The sequence below is a fragment of the Budorcas taxicolor genome, chromosome 23 (genome assembly GCF_023091745.1).
Source record: "Budorcas taxicolor isolate Tak-1 chromosome 23, Takin1.1, whole genome shotgun sequence".
Taxonomy (NCBI): domain Eukaryota; kingdom Metazoa; phylum Chordata; class Mammalia; order Artiodactyla; family Bovidae; genus Budorcas; species Budorcas taxicolor.
In genome coordinates this window covers 15,290,337-15,306,640 of record NC_068932.1, presented here as the reverse complement: position 1 = coordinate 15,306,640, position 16,304 = coordinate 15,290,337, and the positions used below count along the sequence as shown (strand labels likewise).

The window sequence follows — 16,304 nt, the reverse complement described above, 5'->3', positions numbered from 1 at the left end:
ACAGATTCTTTATGACTGAGCCATCAGGAAAGCAACAGGAGTTTCTTTTTGAGGTGTTAGAATTGTTTTGGAATTAGATAGTTGTAATAGGTGCACCATCTTGGGAATGTACGAAAAAGCACAGATTTGTATACTTTAAAATGATGTGTGCATTATTCCTCAATAGAAGATGGTTGGAAACTTGTGCTTTATATTTTTTTCATTTGTTATCTTCTTGAACATCTTTCTTGATCAGTATATATTGAATCCCCCTGTTGTTCTGCACAGCTCCATTTTTCCGTTTTGAATTCTCGTGGGCATGAATGCTAGTGATAAGATTATTTGGTTTTCACTGGGTCTATCATGGTCTTTACACATAGTGTTCACTGCCCAGAGAAATATCAATAACCTCATATATGCAGATGACACCACCCTTATGATAAAAAGCAAAGAGGAACTAAAAAGCCTCTTGAAGAAAGTGAAAGAGGAGAGTGAAAAAGCTGGCTTAAAACTCAGCTTTCAAAAAATGAAGATCATGGTATCTGGTCCCATCACTTCACGGCAAATAGATGGGGAAACAGTGGAAACAGTGGCTGACTTTATTTTCTTGGGCTCCAAAATCACTGCACATAGTGACTGCAGCCATGAAATTAAAAGACGCTTACTCCTTGGAAGGAAAGTTATGACCAAACTAGACAGCATATTAAACATCAGAGGCATTACTTTGTCAACAAAGGTCCGTCTAGTCAAAGCTATAGTTTCTCCAATAGTCATGTATGGATGTGAGAGTTGGACTATAAACAAAGCTGAGTGCTAAAGAATTGATGCTTTTGAACTGTGGTGTTGGAGAAGACTCTTGAGAGTCCCTTGGACTGCAAGGAGATCCAACCAGTCCATCCTAAAAGAAATCAGTCCTGAATATTCATTGGAATATTAATTGGATATTCAGCTAAAGCTGAAACTCCAACACTTTGGCCACCTGATGCAAAGAACTGACTCTTTAGAAAAGACCCTAATGCTGGGAAAGATTGAAGACAGGAGGAGAAGGGGACAACAGAGGATGAGATGGCTGGATGGCATTACTGACTCAATGGACATGAGTTTGAACAAGCCCCGGGAGTTGGTGATGGTCAGGGAAGCCTGGCATGCCGCAATCCATGGGGTCGCACAGAGTCAGACGCAGCTGAGCAACTGCACTGAACTGAATTGAAGGTATAGAATTTCCTTGAGATTCTGTTTTATTAATGATACAATGGGGTGAATAATCAGACCAAATCAGAAGGTAGTTGAGATGATTTCATGAAATGAAGTGTGTAAGTTATTCAGTCCAATGCCTGGCATATGTAAATTCACAATAAATATTAGTTCCCACAATTGGTGATGATGAAAATAAAAATACGCTAGTCATAGTTCAATAAAAGGATGTTCTTTTAGATTGGGTTTACTTTTAGGGCCAGGTTTTAAGGAATTGTGTAAAACTGGAATGCAAAAGTTGTGGAAACAGCTTCTCCACTAAGATCAGTAGAAGGAAGTTGGGCTACTTAGCCACAGAAGGGAAAAAAAAAAAAACAAGAGAATACATGGTACTGGCTTCTGATGCAAAGGTCAGGTCCAAGAGTGGGCAGCTACTTGTGTGCATTTCCAGAGCAGGAATCTTAAAGAAGGTGAACTATGGATAGAACTCAGAGAGTCCAAACAAACTTCAGTAACACTAGCAGTACCTGTGATTTTGTCACCAATAGAAATCACAGATATTGCCATATATTATAGTCATGGAAGAGACTCTAAAATAGTATTTATAATTAAGGTAACTAATTAATTAGTTTGTCTTGGTTTGTCCAAGACTGAGTGGCTTCCCAGAATATGGGACTTGTACTGCTAAAACTGGGAAAGGCCCAGGTAAACCATTCCCTACTAACATTCTTCACTGCCTTGAAGTTACTGTAGTTATCACATCATTAGCTGCCATTATTTAGTTTGTTAATAAAGAAGTACCCTGCTATATTACACTTTCAAAAATATATTGATATATGTCTATCCACATAATCTGTGTCCTTCATGATTCTTTGTATTTCATTTGATGCATTTAAAAGTGTTCTTCTCAACCCAAAGATTTCACCAAATAGCCAAAGAGGGCCATGGCATAAAAAGGGTTAAGAGGGAAGAAACAGGAAGCACTAGCTAGAGGAATTGAACAGAGAAAATGAGATTTAAGTTCTTTTAAGCCTTGCAACCTAAAAACAATGATGAACTCCATGGCAGAAGAGGACAGACCTATCTCTGAAGGATACCGCTGAATAATCAGTTGACAGAACCATTTTCCCACTCCCAGGAGTTTCTGTTTTATAAGCCCACATACAGTAATCAGGGACTCTCCCTAACTTCTCTGAGCACATATTTATGTGTATTTTGTGACTTATGTTGCTGTGGAATTAACTCAGTCTTGACAGTTATCAATTCCAGTATCTGTTAGGTCTACTAATCTCCAGTAATTACAAATGCTTCCCCTAAGAATCACTGGCCAGAACTGAATATTTCCCATGAATTAAGACAATGGAGATTTGGAGTTTTAAAAAATCAACTTTGAAAAATGGATTAAAAGAAACTTTAACTCTTACCGGATACCACTGGGCTTCTGACAGACCTTGGGAACCATCTTGCCTAACCACCACTGTTGACAGCCGTTCCATGACTCTCCCAGGAGGCAATAAGAGACCGTTTTTCTTCTGATCAATATAACTCAAAGCCTCCAGTCCAATGTGACCAGAAGGCAAAGTTCTCACAATTGCCCTTGTCCCAGTAAACACAGATTTCTTAACTTCCTTGTCATTTTTGCAAAATCTCCTCACTAACCACGCAGACCGCTCCTTTTTATTTTTGAACAAATCTTCTTCTACATCTTCACAATTATTGGGGAAGTCCTCAAAATGGCTCAGAATGGTCTTGGCAGGTGGACTGTCAGTAAAATCCTCCCTGCAAAAGCTGTCACTTGAACATACCACATCGGCCTTTGGGCAAGAGCCTTCAAAGCACAAGTATTTGTCATTCAAGGGGTCACAGTGATCACACTGCAGCTGCCTATTCTTATTGTCACAGTTACTTGTCAATTTCATCAGTTTGCAAGTATATGGCATGTAATTTTTCTCTTGTCCCTCACCAACAGCAGGTAGTACACAGTTTCCACAATCATCCAAAATCAAGTTATCTGATATGGGACAGAAACTGTCTGACATTCTTCTGTCAACTTCGTAACGCAAGTGAAATACTGCCATGTTGCTTGGGTGTGCCCTGCTTGTCTCTACGATGGCCGACTGAGTTCCTAATGGACTGATGCCCATGGGAGGTCTGTCTATTTCCAGTTGAATTCCAGGGAACACCTTTCCTTCCACTGAAGAAGGGATTCCAGTTTCCAAACACAGACCTTCCTCTGTGATAGAATTGCACATTTCATAAAACTGGCTCTGTGAAGGGCCATGCTGATGGTTTTTCAATATGCTGTTGCAGTTAATGTTAAGGTTTTTCACAGAATCTGGCATGCTTTTCTCCCAGCACTTTTCATTACTGTTCTCATCACTGGTTATTTTCTTCCTTGCTACTGAGAAAATTTGGGGCACATTGCTTCCAGAAGATTCCTCTGTAAGTTTGGTCAGTTGCGAGATGGTATGAGACGTCTCCCCACCCTGCCTGACAGGATGAGACTCTGGAACACTGATGTCTGAGACCTTATCATTACGTTCATCTACAGATGACTGAGCAGAGATCACTTTTCTCTGACTCACAGGTCTGAGAACAGAACCTGCCATTTCTTCAGAAGTCATCTTGACCAAGGTGCAGGGTTTCAGCTAGCACTGTTTCTCCTCTCTTGTGATCATGTCAAGATGTTAATAAAACTACTGGTTTTTAACATAATCGCAGGTGTATAAGCCCTCTGAGAAACAAAGTGACCAGTTCCTATCATTTAGGTATCAGTCAGTATATTAAGACCCAAATAAACTTTTCCAGTTATCACTTCCTACCATGTGCAGTATGTTTTTCTAGATCAAGGTATTAAGGAAATAGATCAACTTTCTTTCTTCGGTTCTTTGAAGCAATTCTTTCGAAGACTTTAATTCGGCATTGCATTCTGTAACTTCTGATCCATCACTGGCTTACGATGATTTAAAAATCCAGTTTGAATGTATCCTGTAAGAAAAAGAGATAATGTCAAACACTAAACAAAATTTTTTTTAATGACCTCATAATTATAAGCTACTGCAAAATATCAATCCATTTTGAGAAGATGTTTTGCAATCAGAAGTTGGTTTTCGGTATTAATTTTTTTTATTCAATATTTTGAACTTCTGTTTCCAGCCACTACAGAGTAACAGAGATCAGGTTTATCCTTCTTCCTTAAACAATTGAAAAAAGTCAGAAAAAATAATGAAATAATTGTTTTGAGATATTGAATAACAGGCAACATAGAATAGTAATTCCAAAAGAAGAATAAATAAGGTGAGTTCTATAAATGCCCCAGCTTATACCTTTTGAGTTTTTAGGCTACTGGGCAGGAGGAGGGACTCAGATGAAACCAAACAGTGTGGCTAATTTAAAGAGAAGAAGTTGAGACTTCAATAAAGCCAAGGAAATCAGAGAAGGAAGACACATAAAGTAGAGTGGAGAAAAGACAGGGACAAGGCAAGCCAGAATAGTTTATTAAAAAATAAACTTTTAAAATAAATGTGTGTGTATATGTATATGTGTATATATATCTGCTGCTGCTGCTGCTAAGTTACTTCGGTCATGTCCGACTCTGTGCAACCCCACAGACAGCAGTCCACCAGGCTCCTCTGTCCCTGGGATTCTCCAAGCAAGAATACTGGAGTGGGTAGCCACTGCCTTCTACAATGCATGCTTGCATGCTAAGTCGCTTCAGTCATGTCTGACTCCGTGCGAGACCATAGACAGCACCCCACCAAGCTCCTCTGTCCATGGGATTCTCCAAGCTAAAATACTGGAGTGGGTTGCCAGTTCCTTCTCATATATATATATACACACATACATACATATATATACATACATACATATATATACACATACACACACACTGCCAAATTAAAATTCTATACCCAACAAAAATATTTTTTGAAAGCAAAATGAAATAAAGACTTTTAGAAACACAAAAGCTGAAAGAATTCATCAGGAGTAAACTTACATATAAGAAACATAAAGGGGACTTTCCCGAAGGTCCAGTGATTAGGACTCCATCCTTCCACTGCAGGGGGCATAGGTTCAATCCCTGGTTGGGGAACTAAGAGCCCACAAGCCATGTAGTCAAAAAAAAACAAAGGCTCACTAAAATAAGACATGGTAAAGAAAGTCCTTTAGGTGGAAGAAATATGCTAGATAGAAATCTGGATCTACAAAAAGAAATAGAGTATGAAAAATGTTAAATATGTAGATAAATACAATTTTCCTTACATTTTAAATAACTAATTGAGAATGTGGTCCACTGGAGAAGGGAATGGCAAACCACTTCAGTTTTCTTGCCTTGAGAACCCCATGAACAGTATGAAAAGCCAAAATGATAGGATACTGAAAGGGGAACTCCCCAGGTCGGTAGGTGCCCAATATGCTACTGGAGATCAGTGGAGAAATAACTCCAGAAAGAATGAAGGGTTGGAGCCAAAGCAAAAACAATACCTAGTTGTGGATGTGACTGGTGATAGAAGCAAGGTCCAATGCTGTAAAGAGCGATGCTGGAATCAGCGAACTAATATGGACTGGAATGGGTGAATTTAACTCAGATGACCATTATATTTACTACTGAGGGCAGGAATCCCTTAGAAGAAATGGAGTAGCCATCATGGCCAACAAAAGAGTCTGAAATGCAGTACTTGGATGCAATCTCAAAAATGACAGAATGATCTCTGTTCGTTTCTAAGGCAATCCATTCAATATCACAATAATCCAAGTCTATGTCCCAACCAGTAATGCTGAAGAAGCCGAAGTTGAACGGTTTTATGAAGACCTATAAGACCTTTTAGAACTAACACCCAAAAAAGATGTCCTTTTCATTATAGGGGACTGGAATGCAAAAGTAGGAAGTCAAGAAACACCTGGAGTAACAGGCAAATTTGGCCTTGGAATACGGAATGAAGCAGGGCAAAGGCTAATAGAGTTTTGCCAAGAAAATGCACTGGTCATAGCAAACACCCTCTTCCAACAACACAAGAGAAGACTCTACACAGGGACATCACCAGATGGTCAACACTGAAATCAGACTGATTATATTCTTTGCAGCCAAAGATGGAGAAGCTCAATACAGTCAGCAAAAACAAGACCACGAGCTGACTGTGGCTCAGATCATGAACTCCTTATTGCCAAATTCAGACCTAAATTGAAGAAAGTGGGGAAAACCACTAGACCATTCAGGTATGACCTAAATCAAATCCCTTATGATTATACAGTGGAAGTGAGAAATAGATTTAAGGGACTAGATCTGATAGACAGAGAGCCTGATGAACTATGGAATGAGGTTTGTGACATTGTACAGGAGATAGGGATCAAGACCGTTCCCATGGAAAAGAAATGCAAAAAAGCAAAATGGCTGTCTGGGGAGGCCTTACAAATAGCTGTGAAAAGAAGAGAAGCGAAAAGCAAAGGAGAAAAGGAAAAATATAAGCATCTGAATGCAGAGTTCCAAAGAATAGCAAGGAGAGATAAGAAAGCCTTCTTCAGCGATCAATGCAAAGAAATAGAGGAAAACAACAGAATGGGAAAGACTAGAGATCTCGTCAAGAAAATTAGAGATACCAAGGGAACATTTCATGCAAAGATGGGCTCGATAAAGGACAGAAATGGTATGGACCTAACAGAAGCAGAAGATCTTAAGAAGAGGTGGCAAGAATACACAGAAGAACTGTACAAAAAAGAGCTTCATGACCCAGATAACCACGATGGTGTGATCACTCACCTAGAGCCAGACATCCTGGAATGTGAAGTCAAGTGGGCCTTAGAAAGCATCACTACGAACAAAGCTAGTGGAGGTGATGGCATTCCAGTTGAACTATTTCAAATCCTGAAAGATGATGCTGTGAAAGTGCTGCACTCAATATGCCAGCAAATTTGGAAAACTCAGCAGTGGCCACAGGACTGGAAAAGGTCAGTTTTCATTCCAATCCCAAAGAAAGGCAATGCCAAAGAATGCTCAAACTACTGCACAATTGCACTCATCTCACATGCTAGTAAAGTAATGCTCAAAATTCTCCAAGCCAGACTTCAGCAATACGTGAACTGTGAACTCCCTTATGTTCAAGCTGGTTTTAGAAAAGGCAGAGGAACCACAGACCACATTGCCAACATCCGCTGGATCATAGAAAAAGCAAGAGAGTTCCAGAAAAACATCTACTTCTGCTGTATTGACTATGCCAAAGCCTTTGACTGTGTGGATCACAATAAACTGTGGAAAATCCTGAAAGATGAGAATACCAGACCACCAGACCTGCCTCTTGAGAAACCTATATGCAGGTCAGGAAGCAATAGTTAGAACTGGACATGGAACAACAGACTGGTTCCAAATAGGAAAAGGAGTACATCAAGGCGGTATATTGTCACCCTGCTTATTTAACGTATATGCAGAGTACATCATGAGAAACGTTGGGCTGGAAGAAGCACAAGCTGGAATCAAGATTGCCGGGAGAAATATCAATAACCTCAGATATGCAGATGACACCACCCTTATGGCAGAAAGTGAAGAGGAACTAAAAAGCCTCTTGATGAAAGTGAAAGAGAAGAGTGAAAAAGTTGCCTTAAAGCTCAACATTCAGAAAACTAAGATCATGGCATCTGGTCCCATCACTTCATGGAAGATAGATGGAGAAACAGTGGATACAGTATCAGACTTTATTTTTTTGGACTCCAAAATCACTGCAGATGGTGATTGCAGCCATGAAATTAAAAGATGCTTACTCCTTAGAAGGAAAGTTATGACCAACCCAGACAGCATATTGAAAAGCAGAGACATTACTTTGCCAACAAAGGTCAGACTAGTCAAGGCTATGGTTTTTCCAGTGGTCATGTATGGACGTGAGAGTTGGACTGTGAAGAAGCTGAGTGCTGAAGAACTGATGCTTTTGAACTGTGGTGTTGGAGAAGACTCTTGAGTGTCCCTTGGACTGCAAGGAGATCCAACCAGTCCATCCTAAAGGAAATCAGTCGTGGGTGTTCATTGGAAGGACTGATGCTGAAGCTGAAACTCCAGTACTTTGGCCACCTCATGCAAAGAGTTGACTCATTGGAAGAGACTCTGATGTTGGGAGGGATTGGGGGCAGGAGGAGAAGGGGACGACAGAGGATGAGATGGCTGGATGGCATCACCAACTCGATGGACATGAGTTTGATTGAACTCCGGGAGTTGGTAATAGACAGGAAGGCCTGGCATGCTGCGATTCATGGGGTCGCAGAGAGTCGGACATGACTGCGCGACTGAACTGAACTGAACTGAATTGACCATTTAAAGCAAAAGTAATAATAATGACTATACAGTAACTAACAAATTTAGAAGTAGAATATATGACAATAACAACACAAAGTTCAAAAGAGAAGAAATTGAAATATATTAATATAAGGCTATTTTCTACATGAATTGGGGTGAAGTGAAGTAAAAGTCGTGTCCAACTCTTTGTGATCCCATGGACTATACAGTCCATGGAATTCTCTAGGCCAGAATACTGGAGTGGGTAGCCTTTCCCTTCTCCAGGGGATCTTCCCAACCCAGAGATTGAACCCAGGTCTCCCACATTGCAGGCAGATTCTTTACCAGCTGAGCCACAAGCTAAGCCCAAGAATACTAGACAGGGTAGCCTATCCCTTCTCCAGAGGATCCTCCTGACTCAGGTATCAAACCAGGGTCTCCTGCACTGCAGGAGGATTCTTTACCAACTGAGCTATCAGGGAAGCCCAGTAATATTACTTAAAGTCAGGTTGTCATAAGCTTAAGATGTAAACTATAAGCCCCAATGCAATCACTTTAACCAAAAATACAGAAAATAAGTAAAAACATTAGAATCTTAAAATTTTTTTTCAAGTAACTAGAAAAAAAAAGGCAGAAAAAAGGAAAAGGTGAACAAAGAACAGATGTGACAAATGGGAAACAAACGATAGATTTAAACATTTCAAAAAGCATCTTTGGGCAATTTCTCCAATTTTTCCCATAAAATATACACATTTTAACTCCCTCTTTCATTTGAATGAATTACTCAGTTGAATGTTTAGGCAACATAAACATTTTCTTTTTTTAAAAAATTATTTATTTATTTTTAATTTTTAGTTTTACTTTATTTTACTTTACAATACTGTATTGGTTTTGCCATACATTGACATGAATCCACCATGGGTGTACATGCGTTTCCAAACATTTTCAATTGTGAATGACATTATTTTAAAAAATAATAAGCCATTTTATTCTTCAGATTATTAAACCCTGCTACATGTTGGAGCTAGATAGCCAGGACCTGCTTGCAAGTCTGTTAAGAGAGAGGGAGAACTGAACAGATTTCAGTTCAATGCGGCAAGTGCAATTATAGAAGATATTCAAGGCTCTCTGGGCTGACAGAATGCATGCCCATCGCAAGTATATCGTTCTTCTATGGGTAAAGTTGTTCTTCCCAAGGCAACTTATGAGCATTCAGGCTCTGTTGGCAACACCAGATTCATTCTGTCCTTGCTGTTTGCCACACAGATGTCCCTCTTCTCCTTGCTTCTCTGTGCTTTTCCCTTCTCCTAATATATGCCCCCTCAAGCTAAACACAGTCACAAACTCTCACCTGCTCCCAGCACATACAAGTCTTCACAACAAACTTGAAGGATCAGAGGAGAGCCTATCAATCAGATACATCACAGGGAATAAACCAGTCCACTTAGAGAAGCAAAATTCTGGCTCAAAATGCTAAACCTTTCCATCTTTCATGTCTTCTTTCCAACTTTTTTTCTTTGGAAAATGCCCCCGTTATTTTTGTAGATTTATGCTCCATGTAAAACAATTCAAACAATGCAAAAAAACCACAATTTTTTGTTTCAGTTCAGCTCAGTCGCTCAGTTGTGTCCGACTCTTTGTGACCCCATGAATCACAGCAAGCCAGGCCTCCCTGTCCATCACCAACTCCTCAAGTTCACTCAGACTCACGTCCATCGAATCAGTGATACCATCCAGCCATCTCATCCTCTGTCGTCCCCTTCTCCTCTTGCCCCCAATCCCTCCCAGCATCAGAGTCTCTTCCAATGAATCAACTCTTCGCATGAGGTGGCCAAAGTACTGGAGTTTCAGCTTTAGCATCATTCCTTCCAAAGAAGTCCCAGGGTTGATCTCCTTCAGAATGGACTGTTGGATCTCCTTGCAGTCCAAGGGACTCTCAAGAGACTTCTCCAACAACACAGTTCAAAAGCATCAATTCTTCGGCGCTCAGCTTCTTCACAGTCCAACTCTCACATCCATACATGACTACTGGAAAAACCATAGCCTTGAATAGATGGACCTTAGTCAGCAAAGTAATGTCTCTGCTTTTGAATATGCTATCTAGGTTGCTCATAACTTTTCTTTCAAGGAGTAAGCATCTTTTAATTTCATGGCTGCAATCACCATCTGCAGTGATTTTGGAGTCCAAAAAAATAGTCTGACACTGTTTCCACTGTTTCCCCATCTATTTCCCATGAAGTGATGGGACTGGATGCCATGATCTTCGTTTTCTGAATGTTGAGCTTTAAGCCAACTTTTTCACTCTCCTCTTTTACTTTCATCAAGAGGCTTTTTAGTTCCTCTTCACTTAACACAAATTCTACCACCCAAAGATAACCATGATTAATACTATGAGGAACCTCATTCTAGAATGCATACATATCTCCCTATGCATCAACATAGAGAGATATAAGTATATAATTACATAAATACCAGATCACACTGTACATTCTGTTTTTTACTTGCTTTTTAAAATTCAAAACATGAACAACTTTTCATGCCAAGAACTATACTGAATACTTTAATTGCTTATGGCATCAGCTTAATTCTGATATCTTTGCTCCATTTTATAGAGTAATTTTTCAAGTCAAAGCCTTCAGACTGACAGTTCATTTGTCCTTTCTAATCCATGAGGAAGGTAATTCAAGGTAGATGCTGCTTAAGTCCCATTAAGCACTTTGCAATTCTTATCTCATGGAATTCTCACTCGTCTCTATATAAGATAGTGTGTGGTTTTAAAATATGTCCACAAATTCTATGATACTCCTTTCAAAAGGTGGAGCCTAATTCCCCTTTCCTCGAATGTGGGCCACACTTAGTGACTTCCTTCTAGCATAGGGAATGTGGTGGAAGTAACAGTGTATGTTCTGAAAACAGGTCATAAAAGTCACTAGAGTTTCTCCCTGGGGCTTCCTCTCTTGCTTTCTCTGGGGGAAATCAATTATTATCCTATAATGAGAGTTGCTGGTGGGAAGAACTATGGCCTCCTGCCAAAAGCTACTTGAGTGAGCCATCTTGGAAGGTGATCCTCCAGCCTCAGTCAAGGTTCCACATGACAGGAACCTCAGTCAACATCTCGACTGTCACCTAATGAGCAATCCTGAGCCAGAAGCACTCACCTGAGCCCCTTCAAATTCCTGATCCACAGAAACTGAGATAATAAATGTTTATTGTTATGAGGCACTCCGTTTGGGGGTAATTTGTTGCACAGCCATAAATAATATTCAGAAGTTGCATTATTATCCACGTTTGACAAACCCAAGCATAGAAAAGCTAAGGCACTTGCCAAAGACCACACAGCTGGAAATGGTGAAGTCAGGATTCAAATCTAAGAAGCCTGACTCTAGCACCTGTGCTCTTCACCATAGTTATGCTGCTTTCTAGTCTGAAACCCCATAGATTTGAATTTCTGATGTTCCCTGGCTGCAGAGATCAGTGGCTTCTGGAAGGATCCTCTTTTGTTTGCCTCTGGAAGGTTGAGGTTTCTGTTTTGCCTCCAGGTATAAGCGGAACTGAGAAACATCACAAGGAAATGACTCCCTGCAGCACTGACTTGGCTCCATCTCAGGGAATTCCTTTACTTGACAAATATTTATTTATTGAGGACAAAGTTAAATGAGGCAGGGATGTGCCCTTGATTTCCTTACAAGCTAATACATCATCAGTTCAGGCTCAGTGCAAAGAGGGTGATGATCTTGTTTAAGATGTAGAAAGAACATCTAAATCAGATGGTGGGCACAAGGTGGAGGTGACTGCAGAAAGTGTTTCCTGGAGAAGATGATGACTGAGCTGAGGTCTGAAAGACAATAAGGAGTTAGCTAGAAAAGAGGTGTGATGAACTTTTCTGAGAAGAGCAATTGTGGACTCTCCTACAAGCAGTAAGGCATTGGTGTCTGGCAATTCCAGCAAACATTTTAATTATTTTGTGGTTTGATTTCCTTTCCTGCAAAATTGGAATAAAATCACCTACTCCATAAAATTATGAAGTAAATGTTTTGAAAACCAAAAGTTCAGCACAAATGTTTGCTATTCTCTGCTTTACAAATGTCTTGATGAGAGAGGACAACCAAAGTATAGCAACTCTGCTGTATTTGTGAATGGTTTTGAATTACTTTTGCCAGATGCACACACTCAAGTTCCCCAGTCCAGTCAGATTTGAATTCTATTCTGTAACTGGGATTGACTCATTGTGTTTCAGCTACATGACCACAGCTGGTTATATGACCAATCTCAAATTGTACTTACCACGTCTATAACATTGAAATGAAACACACATATTGTAAATGTTAGCAGTGCCTGGTCCATCAGTAAATGTTAATTTTCTACCTGCCTCCTCTAAATTGTCTTTAAGGGAAGTTGGATTAGGTTATAGTTGGTATTAGACTGTTCAGTGATGAAAAGCTGAAGCACCACCAAAGGAAAATCAAAGTCTAACAGGTTTGAAGAAGAAAGGGACAGAAAAAGAATACTTATTTTCTTATTGTGGACAGATTTGTGTGATGATTGGAGAAGAGTCAGCCTGGGGGAGGTCAAACAATGTGTGGTAGAACAAGAGAAGATTTGTCAAAGAGCATTTCCAAGCTAGAAATGAGGGATAACATATCTAGGGAAATGATTGGCCAGCAAGTAATGCTATGGAGATGCAAGGGGTACTGAAAATCTTAACCAAAGTAATAAGACAAGAAAAAGAAATGAAATGTATAAGAAAAATCAGGAGTGACACAAAGAAAGTTTTCAGCTTCAAAGAAGGAGAATATCAGTCACAAATAAACTTATTTATAAGTTTCTATGGACTGAAGCCAGAGAAAGCAATGGCAACCCACTCCAATACTCTTGCCTGGAAAATCCCATGGACAGAGGAGCCTGGTAGGCTGCAGTCCATGGGGTCACAACGAGTTGGACATGACTGAGCAACTTCACTTTTATTTTTCACTTTCATGCATTGGAGAAGGAAATGGCAACCCACTCCAGTGTTCTTGCCTGGAGAATCCCAGGGATGGCGGATCCTGGTGGGCTGCCGTCTCTGGGGTCACACAGAGTCAGACACGACTGAAGCGACTTAGCAGCAGCAGCAACAGCAGCATGGACTGAAGCAACTTAGCAGCAGTAGTAGCAGCATAGGCTAAATCACAGGGCTGGCAAACCACAGCATGAAGCCAAAGTCTGACCTGCTATCTGTTTTTATAAATAATATTTTATAGAAACTGCCTTCCCCAGTGGTTCAATGATAAAGAATCCACCTGCCAACACAGGAGACACAGGAACGTGGGTTTGATCCCTGGGTCAGGAAGATCCCCTGGAGGAGGAAATGGCAACCCACTCCAATATTCTTGCCTGGGAAATCCCATGGACAGAGGAGCCTAGTGAGCTACAGTTCATGGGGTTGCATGGGTTGGACACAACTGAGAAGCTAAACAACAACAACAAATTTTATAGGCACATAGCCATAGCCATTCACTTATAAAATGTCCGGGGCTGCTTTCCCATTATGATGGTAGAGTTGAGAAACTGTGACAGAGAACATGTGACCTGAAAAGCCAGTTACCATCTAGCCCTTTACAGAAGAAGTTTGCCAAACCACATACTAAATAAATGAGCTAACAAAAATGCCTGCTTAGGGTCAGGAAACTAAACGTGAGGCTTATCAGCCACCTTCATATGTTTGACGAACTGAGTGGAGGAAATAGGCTTGTTCTATAGTTTCAAAGTGTAAGACTGAATTATTTGGGAAGCATGCTTTGACTTACTTTGATAAATAAGTTATGAAACTTTCAGAGTTATTCCATAAAAAGTAAGCTATCTTGGACAGTAGTCTCCTCCAGATTGTTGATAGAAGGATTTAAACAGGAAAGGTATAGTGTTCAGCACAGTAGGTATTCAATGTCTGTTGAACAAATAATACAGTGAATGAATGACTGTCTATAATGTTTAGCCATAGAAACAATGGCTAATACTTACATATTAGCTGAGAATGTATTATATGTCAGGCATGTTCTAAGCACATTGTATGTATTATCTCATTTCATCAATTTTTATCTCATAAAATTATCAGTAGGGTGGCAGAGACTGCTAATTGTCCCCCAGATCTGTTCCCATATCCCTCAGTAATATAAACTCTGAATTTCAGCCACGTACAAAGCCATCTCTTTATCAGCCTCCCTTAAAGCTACATGTAGCAATATGACTTAGTCAGTGCTAATTAGATATAAGCAGAATGGTTTGCTGCTTGTGGACAGTGTCCTTGAAGAGAGAGAGTATGCCCTTTTCTTTCTCCTCTTTCTCCTTTCTGCTGGCAAGGAAGGCATGATGGCTGGAGCTGGAGCAGCCGTATCAGACTGCAAGGTGAACATGAAACTAGGTGCTGTGCATAGCAAAGAAAAAGATAGAAGCCACTGTGCCTGTTCCTGGATTCGGGAGAGAGGAAAATAATACGCCATCTTCCTGAAGTCACCACTATTTTAGGGTTTCTGTCACTGGCATCCAGATATGTTGCTAACAAAGGTGAGTACTATTGTCACCTTCATTTTATGAATAAGGTTCAAAGTACTTGAATGACTTATCTATGAGAACAGACTAATGTAACAAGGAAGCTATATGGAAAATTCCTGAACTGGAGGGAAAGTTATATTCCCTAATTTCTGTGATGTTTCCAATTTTATGCTCTTAAGCCAGAAGGGGTGCTTTGTATCATAAAGAATAGTAAAATTAGAAAAATATGAAATACAAGCATACTGTCTTTTCTAACTGTAGGTGTTAGAAGGAGGTGGGACTTAACAGCAACAGCAAAAACTAATCTATCAGACAGCTTTCAATTGTTTATTAAATACCAATTATATTCTATAGAGTTAAGAAAGCAAGATGGCCAAGGACCAGGGGATCAGTGAAGTTCTGCTGGGGGAGGGGGGGTGGCGCGGTCCTAGGGTGGAACTTTACAAAGAGGTAGCAACCACTTTACCCATATTCACATAGGATTAGCAGTGTAAAGAAAGATAAGGAAAATACAATGCATAACCATGAATTCATTTGAAGCTTGTAGGAGAACATTTCAACTAAGCACAGAAAGTGAAAACTGCTCAGGAATTTCACCATCATGGAAAAGAAACACTGGGGTAACCATCAAAGTTGGTAACCAAATAATTCTATTTACTTCTTAACTTAAAGAAAGGATTTTATAGAGTCTTTTTGAGTATCATGTGTATGACAGACAAACAACTATGCCACATTGTTTACTTAGGCTTGCTCTTCTCCAAAGTCCACTCTGCAAAGAGATTAAAGAAAATATTATGTCTGCACAACCCTCTCCTCCCCTTCTTCCTACCACAGGCACATGGAGTGCACAGTTGCAGGTGTATGCACACAATCACACCCAAACTCTGCATGATATGAGTCAGTCTTCAGTGGAGTCTTTCTTCTCCACCGAATGTCTGCTGTTCCACCGCCCCATGACCTCCTTTCTCTGAACTATGATGACAGAAATTCCATAATTCACAAAGAAACAAAAATTCAAAAACACTCCCCAAAGGCACTGGTGTACCCATCTAGATCTTTCCCAAGACCCCAAAGACATAACCCTTTGTGACTTCTACTCTACTAGAAAAGTTTCAGAGTCTGATTCTAGATGTATGACTCAGAAACCCAAAGAGATCTTAATCTTTATACTCCATGTATATTAGACATCAGGAATCTACTGATAAGTAGATGAGAAAGTTACCCAAATAAGTAATTCTGAATGAATACACTGATAAGGCTGACAATACAGTAACATGCAAGATCATAAAAAAAGTTTGTCCATACAGGTTAATTTTCAATTATAAAACTCACAAGGAAAGGAAAA

At 39.9% G+C, this 16,304-nt stretch overlaps 1 protein-coding gene across 1 annotated transcript in view; it reads right to left on the bottom strand.

Moving 5' to 3' along the window:
* PLCE1 (phospholipase C epsilon 1) overlaps window positions 1–3,797 on the bottom strand; it is a 326,931-nt gene extending 323,134 nt beyond the window's left edge. Inside the window, exon 1 of the mRNA XM_052660896.1 lies at window positions 2,598–3,797. Within this exon, the coding sequence (XP_052516856.1) occupies window positions 2,598–3,797 (1,200 nt within the window). The remainder of the gene's footprint in view (window positions 1–2,597) is intronic.
* Between the last annotated feature and the right edge of the window lie 12,507 nt (window positions 3,798–16,304).